This window comes from Dreissena polymorpha, chromosome 2, assembly GCF_020536995.1.
Source record: "Dreissena polymorpha isolate Duluth1 chromosome 2, UMN_Dpol_1.0, whole genome shotgun sequence".
In the NCBI taxonomy this organism is placed as follows: Eukaryota; Metazoa; Mollusca; class Bivalvia; order Myida; family Dreissenidae; genus Dreissena; species Dreissena polymorpha.
Window position 1 is genome coordinate 107941794 of NC_068356.1, and position 19655 is coordinate 107961448.

Consider the following 19655-nt stretch of genomic DNA (forward strand, 5'->3'; position numbering starts at 1 on the left):
CTCGAAAACTGGCGATTACTCGAGCATTAAAGGAAGTCCCAAGCATTTTCCTTTAATTTCTATATAAAAATACCCGCAATAACTCAAACATGCGATTTTCGACAACTCGAGGATGTGTGTTGATTCCTGAAAGGCATTTCACACCTTATTAACTGGCAATTATTCGAGGACACTTTCTCGTCTGGTCGGTGCTAAAAATATTCGAGTTGTGAAAACAGCGCAATCAAGCAGACAAAAGACGCTCGATTCGGTGTGAAGTTAGTTGCAGTTTGAGAACCACTGCAAAGTGTCATCCTTTGAGAAACACTGCAAATTGCCACCGAAGCGCTAGATGTAGTACGCCGATTCTTTCAAGCAATGCCTAACACAGACCGGGAACTTCAGATGCTCTGCTCGCTGTCGCAAAACGTCTTCCGCCATCAGTTCCGGGAAGCAAATGGGTTGCGAAAATCTTTAATCCTAGACTTTGCGCAACAAGAGTCTGACTGAATGAACATAAAATAAAAAGTGTGTAGTGATAATGTTGTTTTTAGTGTGTTTTTTTCATGCGCAAGTAAGTACCTTGTGTGCTTTTTTAATATGCTACATGTAAATTGAATATTGATGTAATATTTGTTATTATATATGTGTTTTGTGTGTATGTTGAATTAATTAAACGAATTTACAATCATCCTTGTTGTTTTGTTTATTACACTGTAACCTTAAGCAATTTTACAAAGCCTGTTTGTCTCTAGCAACATCTTACATGTAAATATTTCGTTTGCGGTCAGAAATTGAGCATCATCAACCGAGACAGTGAAAACAAATAATACCATGGATTACTCGTAACCTGCGATTACTCGAGCATCGAGGTCAGTCCCGTGCTTCCTCGAGTTATCGCAGTTTTACTGTATATGATAGTAATGATGTTTCTACTTATGTGCCAACCATGTATGTGAAAGGAATGATGTTTCTACTTATGTGCCACCCATGTATGTGATAGGAATGATGTATCTACTTATGTGCCAACCATGTATGTGATGGGAATGATGTATCTACTTATATGCCAATCATGTATGTGATGGGAATGATGTATCTACTTATGTGCCACCCATGTATGTGATAGGAATGATGTATCTACTTATGTGCCAACCATGTATGTGATGGGAATGATGTATCTACTTATGTGCCACCCATGTATGTGATAGGAATGATGTATCTACTTATGTGCCAACCATGTATGTGATGGGAATGATGTATCTACTTATGTGCCACCAATGGATGTGATGGGAATGATGTATCTACTTATGTGCCACCAATGGATGTGATGAAAATGATGTATCTACTTATGTGCCTCCCATGTATGTGATAGGAAGGATGTATCTACTTATGTGCCAACCATGTATGAGATGGGAATGATGTATCTACTTATGTGCCAACCATGAATGTGATAGGAATGATGTATCTACTTATGTGCCAACCATGTATGAGATGGGAATGATGTATCTACTTATGTGCCAACCATTTATGTGATAGGAATAATTAATCTACTTATGTGCCACCCATGTATGTGATATGAATCATGTATATACTTATGTACCAACCATGTATGTGATAGGAATCATGTATCTACTTATGTGCTGCCCATGTATGTGATAGGAATGATGTACCTACTTATGTGCCAGCCATGTATGTGATAGGAATGATGTATCTTCTTATGTGCTGCCCATGTATGTGATAGGAATGATGTATCTACTTATGTGCCAGCCATGTATGTGATAGGAATGATGTATCTACTTATGTTCTCACCATGTATGTGATAGAAATGATGTATTTACTTATGTTCTTACCATGTATGTAATAGGAATGATGTATCTACTTATGTGCTACTCATGTATGTGATAGGAATGATGTATCTACTTATGTGCCAGCCATGTATATGATAGGAATGATGTATCAACTTATGTACCAACCATGTATGTGATAGGAATGATGTATCTACTTATGTACCAATCATGTATGTGATAGGAATGATGTGTCTACTTATGTGCCACCCATGTATGTAATAAGAATGATGTATCTACTTATGTGCCACCCAGGTATGTGATAGGAATGATGTATTTACTTGCTTGCTGACCATGTATGTGATAGGTATGATGTATCTACTTATGTTCTTACCATGTATGTGAAGGGTATGATGTATCTACTTATGTTCTTACCATGTATGTGATAGGAATGATGTATCAACTTATGTACCAATCATGTATGTGATGGGAATGATGTATCAACTTATGTACCAATTATGCATGTGATGGAAATGATGTATCTACTTATGTACCAATCATGCATGTGGTATGAATCATGTATCTACTTATGTACCAACCATGTATGTGATAGGAATGATGTATCAACTTATGTACCAATCATGCATGTGATAGGAATGATGTATCAACTTATGTACCAATCATGTATGTGATAGGAATGATGTATCTACTTATGTACCAATCATGTATGTGATAGGAATGATGTATCAACTTATGTACCAATCATGTATGTGATAGGAATGATGTATCAACTTATGTACCAATCATGTATGTGATAGGAATGATGTATCTACTTATGTACCAATCATGTATGTGATAGGAATGATGTATCAACTTATGTACCAATCATGTATGTGATAGGAATGATGTATCTACTTATGTACAAATCATGTTTGTGATAGGAATGATGTATCAACTTATGTACCAATCATGTATGTGATAGGAATGATGTATCTACTTATGTACCAATCATGTTTGTGATAGGAATGATGTATCAACTTATGTACCAATCATGTATGTGATAGGAATGATGTATCAACTTATGTACCAATCATGTATGTGATAGGAATGATGTATCTACTTATGTACAAATCATGTATGTGATAGGAATGATGTATCAACTTATGTACCAATCATGTATGTGATAGGAATGATGTATCAACTTATGTACCAATCATGTATGTGATGGGAATGATGTATCTACTTACTTGCCGACCATGTATGAGATGGGAATGATTGCCAGGAAAAAAGAGAGTAGTAGCACCATCATGAACAGAGAGTTGGACTTGCTGGTGCCATATTGCTGTGTGGGGATACAGTTGGTCAGCAGGGACGCCTGAAACATAGCAGCTTGTTACAGTGTTCCCTTCACTTTTTTCTTTTTATCTGTTTCATTAAAAATCTAATAACAAGGGCTGTTTGTAAAACATCATTTTACTATTTCGGGTCACCGTGACCTTGACCTTTGACCTAGTGACCTCAAAATCAATAGGGGTCATCTGCCAGTCATGATCAATCTACCCATGAAGTTTCATGATCCTAGGCATATGCCTTCTTGAGTTATTATCCGGAAACCATTTTACTATTTCGGGTCACCGTGACCTTGACCTTTGACCTAGTGACCTCAAAATCAATAGGGGTCATCTGCAAGTCATGATCAATCTACCCATGAAGTTTCATGATCCTAGGTGTATGCGTTCTTGAGTTATCATCCGGAAACCATTTTACTATTTCGGGTCACCGTGACCTTGACCTTTGACCTAGTGACCTCAAAATCAATAGGGGTCATCTGCGAGTCATGATCAATGTACCTATGAAGTTTCATGATCCTAGGCCCAAGCGTTCTTGAGTTATCGTCTGACAACCACCTGGTGGACGGACGGACGGACCGACCGACCGACATGAGCAAAGCAATATACCCCCTCTTCTTCGAAGGGGGGCATAATTAGTGACACTATAAACCTGATTCCTTTGTGGAACAAGTTTATTTAGAGTCTTCAGAACTCTGCACGACTTCAGATCCAGCATGGTAGCTCCAGATTGTTAGGCCTATACCATGTGTAGTTTGATATTGACTCATTTTTAACAAAAAATTATGGACCAAAATCACATTTACTTCAATAAATTGTAATTTTCATGTACATTTTATGGTAAACTTCACACCTTCAAGCACATAGCTTTTCTCATTTTGTGAGTGCTGTTTTTCACGTGTAAGTTTTTTTCATAAATTTATTTTAATTTCTGAATATACAAAACTTAATTATTTCTGTTTGGTTCTTTTGGATTTCTTTTACTGAAATAAAATAATAGGCCTTATAAATTAAAATGTGTTTGTTTTCCCTGCCAGAACCATGCAAAATAAGGCTGGGTAGGTAGGTAGTTTTATATATGTTTTTTTGTTTGCTTGAGGATTTTTAGGATATGAACTACATCTTTTTAATATTAAACACTAATGGCAAGGTAATTTATTACTACTAAATTACTACTAAACACTAAATCACTATGTGCATGTACTACAAAAGAGATAAGTGGTTCTCTGTGCTTTTTCTATGTGAGAAACGTGCCCCGGGAAACTCAATATGTATGATCCACACCATGTTTGCAGAGTTGGTCAGGAAGCGGATACATACATAATTTTTATTTTGACCTATCTATGATTATTGGAACTTCACATTAAAAACAATAATTTGCCTTGTACATATTGCCATAGTAGGGTTTCTTTTTCTTTAAATGTATACCTTTTTTAAGAGCCAACACCAATGCATTAATTTCAGAGCAAGAAGTTTTCAAATTTATTCAACATGGAAAATAATATTTTTCATATTTTGCAGTGATATTTTAATTCGCAGTTTTCCAGAAATGCTGTGAAATAAAACAAGTCTGTGGAGAGTCTGCAATCATGTCTATTTACTTACAGAGTAATCTGTCATAAACATCAAGGATAGGCTCACCTTTTTGATATAGAAGAAGATGAAGCAGGTTATTAGACACATGCCTGGGATGATTGGACTGAAGAACATCCCTATCCTGAAACACAAATAAAAAGTGATATACCAAGTCTGATACCACCATGTACCTCAGGGTTTCTGACAATTTATTTATTTAAAATAAATACAATGTATTTTATCACTTTTATCACTTTCTGCAGTTTGGATCATATGAGAATAGAAGCTGAATTAAATTAGGTGAAGTGCATGTATACTTGTATAAGAAACTGTCATGCAGTTGTTTTTTAATTGTTAGTTCATAAATATTATCATGCTTTTCAAGCAAAATAAGATGCTTCAAGTTAGAATGTTAGACAATATATGACAAGACCATACCAGCATAGGGTCTGTAAGTAGACCAGGTCCAGGACACTCTTGGAAAGGTCAAACTCCTGCAGGCCTAATAAATTTACCAGCTTAAATCTCTTGTGAAACTTTTTGTACATCAATCTGAAAGGTCAACATTTTGTACACACAGGCTGTCATCAAGATTTCTATGAAAATAAGAGGAAACATATAGGAACAATTTTATCAAAATATATTACCTTTGAGCACTTAAAAAAAAATAGAGAAATGTCCTAACAGTTGAGTCTTCAATCATATTGGGATACCTTTCACATTTAGTTCTCTTACTAGATTATTGATCACTATCACAGGCCTATTTTTTAAGTTTTGGAAATTGGAAACTTGAGAAATGTTGGGTAAGTTTTTTTCTATTTCCAGAGTTGTTATTCTATTAAGTGAAGGCAAAAAATAACACTCTAGACTTATTTACAACCTGCACTTTCTTTTATGACTCTGTATTGCATAATTGACATGCTTATTTGAGTAGGTTCTATAGAAATAATGGAATTTATAGTTTATCCATACATGCACCAGGATGTTGAGAGAAAAATGTGTAACATAAAACAAGTCATGTTTTGTATTAGGCCTGGACTACAGCCAAATTACACCAGAGATCCTTACCCAATATTTTGAAGTGTTATTATACCCCTGACAGATAATGCCCATTTAAAAAACACATATATCACTGATCAAAAAAGCAATTTAAGGCCTACCTACATTTGAGCTTATAATGCTTCTCTGCATTGGATCCGAGGTTTAAGACGATAAATTTTAACAGTTTTGACAAGGAAACGCGCAAATAGTACAAACAATTAACATATGAGAATAAATACCTGAAAGAATTAGGAACATCATTTCTAAGCCAATCACCTTTATGCACTAAGCCAATCACCTTTATGCACTAAGCCAATCACCTTTATGCAATTTCAAAAATAGACTTGTACAGTTGACTGTAAACAATAATGTGCATGTTTAAATGAATAATTTTAAAGTCTTATCTTAAAATCCTGATTTAAAAATAATCATTGTCAATAGTGATCATTACAGTGTCAATCATTTTTAAGCTGGCATTCTTAACTTACTGCAGCAGAGTAGCATATCTTATTGTACAAAATAATGTTTGCAATGTTGTATCGCATCAATTAATATCCCACAACTTTGGCAAAACATCACATCATAATTTGTAAATTTGTCATGCAGTTGATTGACTTTGTAATTGCTTAGTCTAAAACAAGGCAATAATTCTGTTATTTAATAATGTATCATTTTATTCAATTTTATATTTGGCTCCTACAATTCAATGCAAACCCGCATGAAAAAAAAACTTAACAAAAAGTAACAAGAGGGCCTAAAAGGCCCAAAGTCGCTCACCTGAGATAGCAAGATATTATTGGGACAAATCTTCTGACCAAGTTTCATGAAGATTGGAAAATAAATGTGGCCTTTAGAGTGTTAACAAGGTTTTACTATAGCCATATAAGGAAAAATGCCCCGCTCCCTGGCAGCCATGTTTTTCAACCAATCGGCATCATTTTTGGAAGATCAGACAATAAATGTGGCCTCTAGAGTGTTAACAAAATTTTACTATAGCCATATAAGGAACAAGAGCTGTCTCCATTGGAAGACATATGCCCCCAAAAAACGCTTTTTCGAAACCTAAATGCCGACCCTAAGTTCAAGTTCAAGGTCAAAGGGGTCAAAATTTGTGCGCGTATGGAAAGGCTTTGTCCATATACACATGCATACCAAAAATGAAGGTTACAACTGCATCGACATAGATATTATGAGCTTTTTTCAAAACCTAAACGCAAAAGTGCAACGGACAAACAGACTGACGGACAGTGCGACTTCTATATGCCATCCTACCGAGGCAAAAAACAACAGCTGTCAGAGGACAACGCGCTCGACTATTCGAGTGCTTGACAGTATAACGTAAGCCACCATGAGGAAATTGTTCATATTCAATAATTTATTAGACGATCTTTAAAAAAGGAAAGCAAAACTTTTTTTTTGGGGGGGGGGGGGGGCTAGGGGGGGGTGGAGGTTGAGAGGGTGGGGGGTTAATGTGGGGTGTGGTCATTTATTAGGCGATCTTTCAAAAATAACAAAAGGAAAAATAAAAAAATGTGGGGGGGGAGGGGGGGGGGGAGAGGGGGGTATAATGTGGGGTGTGGTCATTTATTAGATGATCTTTTAAAAATAAAAAAGGAAAACAAAAATTTGGGGGGGGGAGGTGGGGGGGCAGGGATTCTGGGTTGGGGCGTGCGGTTTTTGTTTGGGTGGAATCTATTGTGGTACTCAGGTAAGTGTTGTTTTGTTAATGTATTAATAAAATCTGATCATAAATAAAGAAGTTATGGCAATTTAAGCAAAATGTTCAATTATCTAAGTATAAAAGGGGCCATAATTCTGTCAAAATGCTTGATTCAGTAGTCTGCTCTTGTTTGGTAAACAAGTATGCAAAATATAAAAGCAATATGTTAAAGGACATAGGAAATATTTGTGGTAGTACGAAAACTTTAACCAGAAAAAACACAATTTTTTTATGATTCAAGGCCATAACTCAGGTGTCTAGGTAAATTTAGCTGATTATCAAACTTGACCTAGATGTTATTGCCTTACACATTTTCATGAAGTTTGGTGAAGATCTGATGACAATTGCTTGAGTTATTGCATGAGCGGAAACATGGAAAAAACCAATTTTACAATAATTCAAGGGCCGAAACTCAACAGTGTCTAGGTCAATTTGGCTGATTATTCAACTAGACCTAGATGTTATTGCCTCACACATTTTCATGAAGTTTGGTGAAGATCTGATGACAATTGCTCAAGTTATTGAGCGGAAAGGAGAAAAAGCACAATTTTTCGATGATTCAAGGGCCGTAAATCAGGAGTGTCTTAGTCACTTTGGCTGATTATCAAACTTGACCTAGATGTTATTGCCTGACACATTTTCATGAAGTTTGGTAAAGATCTGATGACAATTGCTCGAGTTATTGAGCGGAAACAAGAAAAACCCCAATTTTACAATAATTCAAGGGCCGTAACTCAAGAGTCTCTGGGTCAATGTGGCCGATTATCGAACTTGACCTAGATGTTATTGCCTTACACATTGTCATGAAGTTTGGTGAAGATCTGATGACAATTGCTTGACTTATTGAGCGGAAACTAATCCGGACGGACTAACTAGCTAACTAACTAACTGACTGACGGACGGTGCGGTTTAAATATGCCCCCAGAACCTATGTTCTGGGGGCATAAAAATGCCCCGCCCCTTGGCAGCCATGTTTTTCAAGCAAACATAACCATTTTCAAAATCATCCAAGATATCATTGAGACCAATCTTCTGACCAAATTTCATGAAGATTGGACAATAAATGTATGTTCCCTCTAGAGTGTTAACAATGTTTTACTAAAGCCATATCTAGCCATATAAGGAAAAATGCCCCGCCCCTGGTGGCCATGTTTTTAGAGCAACCAAAGCCATTTTCAACTCATCCAAGATATCATTGGGACAAATCTTCTGACCAAGTTTCATGATAATCAGAAAATAAATGTGACCTCTAAAGTGTTCACAAGGTTTTACTATAGCCATATAAGGAAACATGCCCCGCCCCCGTGGCGGCCATGTTTTTCAACCAACCTGCATCATTTTTTAACTCATTCAAGATATTATTTGGATAAATCTTCTGACCGATTTTTATGAAGATCGGACAATAAATGTGGCCTCTAGAGATTTTACTATAGCCATATATTGCAGTATAAGGATAAATGCCCCGCCCCTTGGCAGACATATTTTTCATGCAAACGTAACCATTTTCGAACTCATCCAAGATATCAATAAGACAAATCTTCTGACCAAATTTCATGAAGATTGGACAATAAAGATCATTGTGACAAATCTTCTGACCAAGTTTCAAGTAGATTGGTAAATAAATGTGGTCTCTAGAGTGTTAAAAAGGTTTTACTAAAGCCAAATAAGGAAAAATGCCCTGTCCCCTGGTAGCCATGTTTTTCAACCAACTGGCATCATTTTCAAACTCGTCCAAGATATTATTGGGAATCTTCTGACCAAGTTTCATGAAGATTGGACAATAAATGTGGCCTCTAGAGTGTTAACAAGATTTTACTATAGCCATATAGCCATATATGGAAAAATGCCCCGCCTCTTGGCAGGCATGTTTTTCAAGCAAAAGTTACCATTTTCGAACTCATCCAAGATATCATTGGGACAAACCTTCTGACCAAGTTTCATGAAGATCGGAAAATAAATGTGGCCTCTAGAGTGTTAACGAGGTTTTATTATAGCCATATAAGGAAAAATGCCCCGCCCCCTGGCAGCCATGTGTTTGAACCAACCGGCATCATTTTTTAACTCGTCCAAGATATTATTGGGATGAATCTTCTGATCAAGTTTCATGAAGATGAGACAATAAATGTGGCCTCTAGAGTGTTAACAAGATTTTACTATAGCCATATAAGGAAAAATGCCCCGCCCCTTTTCAAGCAAACGTAACCATTTTCAAACTCATCTAAGATATCATTTAGACCAATCTTCTGCCCAACTGTCATGAAGATTGGACAATAAATGTGGCCTCTAGAGTGTTAACAAGGCAAATGTTGACGCCGCTTAACGGACAAAAGGCAATCACAAAAGCTCACCTTGAGCACGTTGTGCTCAGGTGAGCTAAAAATGCAACTCCTGAATGATTGTACAAGCCTCGTCATTTCCTATGCCATATTAGACTTGTTTTATACAAGAATATCAGTGAAACTGATGGATGCTCCCCGTTGATGCGCTTTGTCAATCTATGTGTTAATAACCACCTAAAAAAAATCTATAATTAGCCTCGGTGACCTTGACCCTTGTGACCTCAAACCTCATCAAAAGGTAGAGATCCATGCAAGGTATCTACAACAAATATGTAAGAGAAAGGTAAAATATTGAAGGCGCTACGATAAACTGTAACAAAAGTGTGACGGAAAAATCTATTATTAGCCTTGGTGACCTTGACCCCAGTGACCTCAAACCTCATCAAAAGTTAGAGGTCCATATATACCTACATGCCAAATATGTAAGAGATCGGTAAAATATTGTTGGCGCTATGAGAATCTGTAACAAAAGTGTGATAGAAGGAAGAAAGTAAGGAAGGAAGTAAGGAAGGACAAAGTGGCAACTAAATGCTCCCCGAAAATTTTCGGGGAGCATTTTAATATGTTATCAAAAGTAACCAATCATACATTCTTTATATATCAGAGGACATTTTTTTATTTATAAAGGAATATGAACAGGTATTTGCATGTCAGTCTTATATTGGAAAGATAATGTTCATAAACTTAATGATTTGTTTTAATCACAAAAACTTATTTGTATTATTGTTTAACAAAGAAAATATGCAAACTTATTATATATTCTGGTTAGTATTTCCAACAAGTAACTTAGAAAAGATAAAATATTGGATTATTTTACCCACAATTAAAGCACTTGTGTCAGTAGTTAATAAAAATAAAAGCTACAGTACAAATACTATTCTAAGACTTTGTATAAATTATTATATGAACATCATACAGTTTTCTTATTAAAACAAAAGAGAATACGACAAATATTTCTTACAACACTCTTGAAATACTGTTCACTGATAAATTTTAGACGCATAAATGACCACAATTGGCAAAAAAAGGACATTTTTTCAAAAACATTTGACAACTAGTGACCTGAAAATCAATAGGGGTCATCTGCGAGTCATGATCAATGTACCTATGAAGTTTCATGATCCTAGGCATAAGCGTTCTTGAGTTATCATCCGGAAACCATTTTACTATTTCGGGTCACCGTGACCTTGACCTTTGACCTAGTGACCTGAAAATCAATAGGGGTTATCTGCCAGCCATTATCAATCTACCTACGAAGTTTCATGATCCTAGGCATAAGCGTTCTTGAGTTATCATCCGGAAACCATTTTACCATTTCGGGTCACTGTGACCTTGACCTTTGACCTAGTGACCTGAAAATCAATAGGGGTCATCTGCAAGTCATGATCAATCTACCTATCAAGTTTCATGATCCTAGGCCTAAGCGCTCTTGAGTTATCATCCGGAAACCATTTTACTATTTCGGGTCACTGTGACCTTGACCTTTGACCTAGTGACCTGAAAATTAATAGGGGTCATCTGCGAGTCATGATCAATCTACCTATCAAGTTTCATGATCCTAGGCCTAAGTGTTCTTGAGTTATCATCCGGAAACCATTTTACTATTTCGGGTCACTGTGACCTTGACCTTTGACCTAGTGACCTCAAAATCAATAGGGGTCATCTGCGAGTCATGATCAATGTACCTATGAAGTTTTATGATCCTAGGCCCAAGTGTTCTTGAGTTATCATCCGGAAACCACCTGGTGGACGGACCAACAGACCGACAGACTGACAGACAGATCGACAGACCGACCAACCAACATGTGCAAAGCAATATACCCCCTCTTCTTCAAAGGGGGGCATAATTAATGAAATATAGGAGGTATCTGCAAATGAATAATTTTAAACCAAAATATAGCAGATCTAAAGAAACATATTAAACTATTGACAGCCTGGATATTTAGGTAAAAGAATACTTAAATGAAGTTGATATTAAAATACAACATTTTTTCAGGATTTTACCAATGAGTTGTGAAAGATATTGAATCGTCATTATTTAAAAAGTATAGGTCGCCGTGGTGTAATCGATATTGTGTCCGCCTAGCGACTGGGAGGCCACGGGTTCAATCCCCACCGTGGGAGCGTTCTTTAGATCTCCCCCAAAGACACCTAGTACTGGTTCTAGGCCCAGGAAACAGACTCGAGAGCATTTATATAAGCCTTAGGCTTTCGATGCAATTGAGCTAAAATAAATAGGTTTAAACCAAAAAGTATAAGCATTATAATGAAAATACATAAAATTTTACACAAGACAGGTGTAAGAGAAGATGAAAAATTAAAGGTACATTTCTAAGAAAGTACAAATAAGAAGAAAAAGCTTGCATTGTTAAGTGAATAAAACTAGTTACTTTCTGGGGAATTCCCACACAAAGGTGACAGCGATGACCACAATGAAGTTGAGAAACACCAGTTTGTAGATCTGCTGACCCACATATGTCTCCCAACACTGACCAAGAAAGAACACATTGCTGTCATCAATTGCATCTTCGTAATCATTTTAATTATTGTGTTTTCAAGCCTGGATAACATATTTTATATCTATTCATTAATCAGGTTTTAAAATTTAGTGTCATCAGCAAACCCACATTGATGGCAACATTAAAAAGCTTCGCTTGTACGGTAGTTAATGTACTGCTGTTTTCCATAATTGTATTTCATTTTTTTTATTTACCAATAAGGAACAGTCATTAATTTATATTTTTACCTTAATATTAGGTTTCTTGTCAGTGCTTTCTGTCTCATTATTAACCTGTGTCCAATTTCCTTCTGGATCGGACATGTTTGTAGGTGCAGTGCTCACACCACAGGAGGCCTGGTAAAAGGGTGACACATCCAGACTAGGGGCCAGTCCTTTCAGTGTGGCGTACAGGGATATCATCAGGATACCCACAGAGGAAAGGCGCAGCAGCACTGTTCTGTGGAGGACACAGCAAGACTGGTTTGTTTGTTCATTTTGATTGTTTGCCTTTTTAACAGGTATTTTACTAATATCACAGCAGTAAGTTTAGACACTAAACATTTTCCAAGACAAGCAAGTATTAAGTGCAAATATAAATGCTTCTTAAAAACTGTAAAAATTCAGGAAAAGAAAATTGAATAATTCATGATCAATCCTGATGTTTACAGGATTATACAATCTATGACAGCCAGTTCTCATGTACACCAAAACATCGAATCTTATTGTTGAAATGAAAAGTGGTATAACAAAGCATGGAAAGCCAGGCCAAAATATGTTTAAATGCAATACTAAAAGGTGATGCATTACATGACAGTTAATGAAAATAACTTCTTATTGTTTTTGTATTTACGTCCAGATAATGGAGGTCACAAGACCAAGGAAATTGATTTAGATTTGATGTAAACCTTTGCCAAAAATAAACCCAATTTTGAAGGTCATTTTACCAAGAGCTGTTTTTAATTGTTTTAATTTAATTTTACAAATCTGTAAAAAAAACAATGCACCATCTGATACAATTACCTTTACTTTACCATATCCATTGATGGAGCATTCAATTCCAATAATAAACATACCTGATGAGCGTGATTCGAATTGCGAAGGCAGGCATATAATCCTCAGCTGTCACTAATTTATTGAATATCGTGGGCACTATAACACTTAGCAAGGTGATTGTTATTGAAGGCAGGAACTCTAGCACCAGTTTCACAGTTTTGTTGAGATCAGTCCGATGTTGAAGCTGAAAGCAGAGATAACAAGCAAATTCGTTGAATTGATATGGGAGTTGAATGTGAAGCACCCCCAGATGATTGAGAACAACTATGGCAAGTTTCATGGCTCTGGCTCATGTGTGAATAGAGATAAAGCTCTAAGCTTATATTAAAAAGCATTTGTTTTAAGATACAAAGGGTCATAACTCCTTAATTAACAGATGGTGTACAATGCCATTTGGCGTGCATCATCCTCTTATCCATATATATATATATATATATATATATATATATATATATATATATATATATATATATATATATATATATATATATATATATATACTCATACCAAGTTTCAATGAAATCCGCCAAAGCACTTCCAAGATATGGCTCCGGACAGATGGACGGACGAAAAATGCCAAAACAATATCCTTCCGCCTATGGCGCGGATAACTAAATACCTGTCACAGAAACTTATGCCCCTTTACACATGTTTGGACACAGACACAGCAGGGATAACTAGATACCTGTCACAGACACTTATGCCCCTTTACACATGTTTGGACACAGGCAGAGATAACTCACCTGTCACAGATACTTATGCCCCTTTACACATGTTTGGACACAGGCAGGGATAACTAGAAACCTGTCACAGACACTTAAACCCCTTTACACATGTTTGGGCACAGACACAGCAGGGATAACTAGATACCTGTCACAGATACTTATGCCCCATTACACATGTTTGGACACAGACACAGAAGGGATAACTAGATACCTGTCACAGACACTTATGCCCCTTTACACATGTTTGGACACAGACACAGCAGAGATAACTAGATACCTGTCACAGACACTTATGCCCCTTTACACATGTTTGGACATGGACACAGCAGGGATAACTAGATACCTGTCACAGACACTTATGCCCCTTTACACATGTTTGGACGCAGACAGAGATAACTAGATACCTGTCATAGACACTTATGCCCCTTTACACATGTTTGGACACAGACACAGTAGGGATAACTAGATACCTGTCACAGACACTTATGCCCCTTTACACATGTTTGGACACAGGCAGGGATAACTAGATACCTGTCACAGACACTTATGCCCCTTTACACATGTTTGGACACAGGCAGAGATAAAAAGATACCTGTCACTGACACTTATGCCCCTTTACACATGTTTGGACACAGGCAGGGATAACTAGATACCTGTCACAGACACTTATGCCCCTTTACACATGTTTTGACACAGACACGACAGGGATAACTAGATACCTGTCACAGACACTTATGCCCCTTTACACATGTTTGGACACAGACACAGCAGGGATAACTAGATACCTGTCACAGACACTTATGCCCCTTTACACATGTTTGGACACAGACACAGCAGGGATAACTAGATACCTGTCACAGACACTTATGCTCCTTTACACATGTTTGAACACAGGGAGGGATAACTAGATACCTATCACAGACACTTATGCCCCTTTACACATGTTTGGACACAGACACAGCAGAGATAACTAGATACCTGTCATAGACACTTATGCCCCTTTACATATGTTTGGACACAGACACAGCAGGGATAACTAGATACCTGTCACAGACACTTATGCTCCTTTACACATGTTTGAACACAGGCAGGGATAACTAGATACCTATCACAGACACTTATGCCCCTTTACACATGTTTTGACACAGACACAGCAGGGATAACTAGATACCTGTCACAGACACTTATGCCCCTTTACACAGGTTTGGACAAAGACACAGCAGGGATAACTAGATACCTGTCACAGACACGTATGCCCCTTTACACGTGTTTGGACACAGGCAGGGATAACTAAATACCTGTCACAGACACTTATGTCCGTTTACACATGTTTGGACACAGACACAGCAGGGATAATTAGATACCTGTCACAGACACTTATGCCCCTTTACACATGTTTGGACATTGACACAGCAGAGATAACTAGATACCTGTCACAGACACTTATGTCCCTTTACACATGTTTGGACACAGACACAGCAGGGATAATTAGATACCTGTCACAGACACTTATGCCCCTTTACACATGTTTGGACACTGACACAGCAGAGATAACTAGATACCTGTCACAGACACTTATGCCCCTTTACACATGTTTGGACACAGGCAGGGATAACTAGATACCTGTCACAGACACTTATGCCCCTTTTCACATGTTTGGACACAGGCAGGGATAACTAGATACCTGTCACCGACACTTATGCCCCTTTACACATGTTTGGACACAGGCAGAGATAAAAAGATACCTGTCACTGACACTTATGCCCCTTTACACATGTTTGGACACTGACACAGCAGAGATAACTAGATACCTGTCACAGACACTTATGCCCCTTTACACATGTTTGGACACAGGCAGGGATAACTAGATACCTGTCACAGACACTTATGCCCCTTTACACATGTTTGGACACAGGCAGGGATAACTAGATACCTGTCACCGACACTTATGCCCCTTTACACATGTTTGGACACAGGCAGAGATAAAAAGATACCTGTCACTGACACTTATGCCCCTTTACACATGTTTGGACACAGGCAGGGATAACTAGATACCTGTCACAGACACTTATGCCCCTTTACACATGTTTGGACACAGACACGACAGGGATAACTAGATACCTGTCACAGACACTTATGCCCCTTTACACATGTTTGGACACAGACACAGCAGGGATAACTAGATACCTGTCACAGACACGTATGCCCCTTTACACATGTTTGGACACAGACACAGCAGGGATAACTAGATACCTGTCACAGACACTTCTGCTCCTTTACACATGTTTGAACACAGGCAGGGATAACTAGATACCTATCACAGACACTTATGCCCCTTTACACATGTTTGGACACAGACACAGCAGAGATAACTAGATACCTGTCATAGACACTTATGCCCCTTTACACATGTTTGGACACAGACACAGCAGGGATAACTAGATACCTGTCACAGACACTTATGCTCCTTTACACATGTTTGAACACAGGCAGGGATAACTAGATACCTATCACAGACACTTATGCCCCTTTACACATGTTTGGACACAGACACAGCAGAGATAACTATATACCTGTCACAGACACTTATGACCCTTTACACATGTTTGGACACAGACAGGGATTACTAGATACCTGTCACAGACACTTATGCCCCTTTACACATGTTTGGACACAGACAGAGATAACTAGATACCTGTCACAGACACTTATGCCCCTTTACACATGTTTGGACACATACACAGCAGGGATAACTAGATACCTGTCACAGACATTTATGCCCCTTTACACATGTTTGGACACAGACTCAGCAGGGATAACTAGATACCTGTCACAGACACTTATGCCCCTTTACACATGTTTGGACACAGACACAGTAGGGATAACTAGATACCTGTCACAGACACGTATGCCCCTTTACACATGTTTGGACACAGGCAGGGATAACTAGATACCTGTCACAGACACTTATGCCCCTTTACACATGTTTGGACACAGGCACAGCAGAGATAACTAGATACCTGTCACAGACACATATGCCCCTTTACACATGTTCAGACACGGCAGAGATAACTAGATACCTGTCACTGACACTTATGCCCCTTTACACATGTTTGGACACAGGCAGGCATAACTAGATACCTGTCACAGACACTTATGCCCCTTTACACATGTTTGGACACAGACACAGCAGAGATAACTAGATACCTATCACAGACACTTATGCCCCTTTACACATGTTTGGACACAGGCAGGGATAACTAGATACCTGTCACAGATACTTATGCCCCTTTACACATGTTTGGACACTGACACGTTCACTATAAATTCTACAGTGGATAAAAAAGACAACAGGACATATTTTAGCCAAAACTGTAGGGACTCAAAATTCTTATCTTTATTATCATAAACATATCGAGGTAATAAACTATGAAAGTTTTAGCCAGTTTCACCTAGAAATTAAAGGAGAGTTAATACACAAAATTGTGGGACTATATTTTCTTTATGTAAGAAACAGACAAATGGCAATAATTGACAAAACTCATGTCAGCCATGATTTGTTTCTTGACCATTATCTGCACATTAAGGTCATCCAACTCTGAAAGTTTGAGCAAGATGCAGCAAGTAGTTAAAGAGGGATTGAAAACACAATTTTGGGACTAGATATTCTATAGTGGAAAAACAGGCAGAGGGTCACAGTTTTGCTTAAACTAGACACAGAAAAAAAATCAAATCTTTACAATCATCTACAAAATAAGGTCATTCAACTGTGAATTTGAGCAATATCAACCCAGTATTTAAAGAGGACTTAAGTAGACTATATACTACAGTGGAAAAACACATAAAGGAATAAAGGAACATAATTCTGCCAAAACTCATTGGAGCTAAAATTCTTTCATTTACAATCATCAACATTGTAATGGTTTGAGCAAGATTTACAGAGTAGTTAAAGAGTCATTCAAAACACCAGCTTTGTACTTATGGTGGACTTACTGAAAGACAAGTGTAATCCTTAATGCCTCCCATTTTGTGGGGACATATAAACTTACATTTTGGAATCAGTTACCAGTCTTGTTCTTTCAAAACATTGTTTACAGAGGACAAATAAAATCTCATAAAATCTTGAGTCAAACCACAAATTTTAGGAGCGATTGAAAAGTGGTACCGACCCCCCCCCCCCCCCCCCCCCCACTTATTTCCTTTCCTGCAATAGTATTTTTTAATACAGAAAAATATGTAACTCTACAAGCTCAAAGCTTAAGGAAATTTGTTAACATTTGTAAAAACTAGCTTTCTTGCATGACAAAGATTTGGCCTCTTTTCTTTAATTAATTTGATTCAGTTGTGACTTAAAAAGTTGTACTATAGTCAATACCTCTGCCAGTTTCTCATTGGTAAAGTAGATCAAGTACAGAGCACCCCCCAGAATGGCAAGCACAAGGAGGTTGATAAGGACTCGTATCACATACAGCTTCACCTTCTCACGCGTTGTGCGACTTTCTTTCTTCCATTGCAACCGCTGATACTCCAACTCATTCTGAGCAAGGAAATGTAGCCCAAAAGTAATGAAGATCAACAATGTTATTAGTTGGTTTAAAAGAGCATAGAAACAGTCTTAAATATCTGAAGAACTGCTTTGGAAACAATATATTACCCGGTACATTCACTTATGTAACAATAAAAAATATAATAAATAAAATATGCCCCATGTAATGATTTGATGACATGATTTATAAGTGTGGATGTATGAACGCATAAAAAATCAGGCAGAGTATAGAACTTTAAATTAACAGATTAAGAAAAATATTATTGTTTTGTTAAATAACCAATTGTGAGGAGTATAGATGTTTGTTATCAAGTAACTCATGCTTTGTTAAAATATTCATAAATTTGGCCTTGTGTTGAATTATTTCTCAAGTTTGGCCATGCTCACACAAAAAAATAAAAATTACAAGGACTATTGACCTGGATTTCCTGCCAAACGCTTTTGTGTTTCAGTTTTGCTGTTTTCTTCCGTACAATGCAGTAGTCCCAGGCTCCAAACACTTTGTTACAGTATAGTGACATACCTCCACTGGTAGACGTGAGTACGCTCTCCTTCATACCATTTGCTGAACTAGAACAGATGCTTGCATTTACTGGAACAACATATACAGAACACTAGTTAGTTTTTTAATACAGAGCAGTTTGACTCATGAGGGACAGAAACTGTTACTTATTAATGCAAGCCAGTTGCACTTTGAAATACCTGAGCCTGAAAGTTGATAACTGAACACAATTTAAACCAGCCATAAGGACCAATATTCAGACTATTAATTTGTATCTGTCTCCATATTGTCATGACCTGAAACAGGACCTGATAATGGTTGTGTTCCAGACATGGACCCACACTATAATGTAGGTAGCCTAAGCTGTATCATACCATTGCAAAGCAAGCCTTAAAGATGTTTATCAAAGCAACAAATAAATTAATGTCAAAAAAATTAACCAAATGTATTTTATGAAATTATCTCATGAGACATTTTAGCCGTATTGAAATATACCCTACATTAAAATACTCAATGTCTTTAATGACATTTGTCTTTTTTTC

The 19655-nt window shown here is 37.3% G+C and overlaps 1 protein-coding gene across 5 annotated transcripts in view; it reads right to left on the bottom strand.

Moving 5' to 3' along the window:
• LOC127868401 (transmembrane channel-like protein 7) overlaps positions 1-19655 on the bottom strand; it is a 101623-nt gene that overhangs the window by 30236 nt on the left and 51732 nt on the right. For all 5 annotated transcript variants that reach the window (XR_008044110.1, XM_052410160.1, XM_052410161.1 and 2 more), the window contains 8 exons: positions 19031-19181; positions 18441-18602; positions 13361-13524; positions 12534-12744; positions 12178-12275; positions 5126-5239; positions 4754-4829; positions 3011-3138 (listed from right to left, as the gene is read on the bottom strand). Coding sequence is in view for 4 of the 5 variants with exons in the window: in XM_052410160.1 (XP_052266120.1) it covers positions 3011-3138; positions 4754-4829; positions 5126-5239; positions 12178-12275; positions 12534-12744; positions 13361-13524; positions 18441-18602; positions 19031-19181 (1104 nt within the window). In the remaining variant the exon portion in view is untranslated. The remainder of the gene's footprint in view (positions 1-3010; positions 3139-4753; positions 4830-5125; positions 5240-12177; positions 12276-12533; positions 12745-13360; positions 13525-18440; positions 18603-19030; positions 19182-19655) is intronic.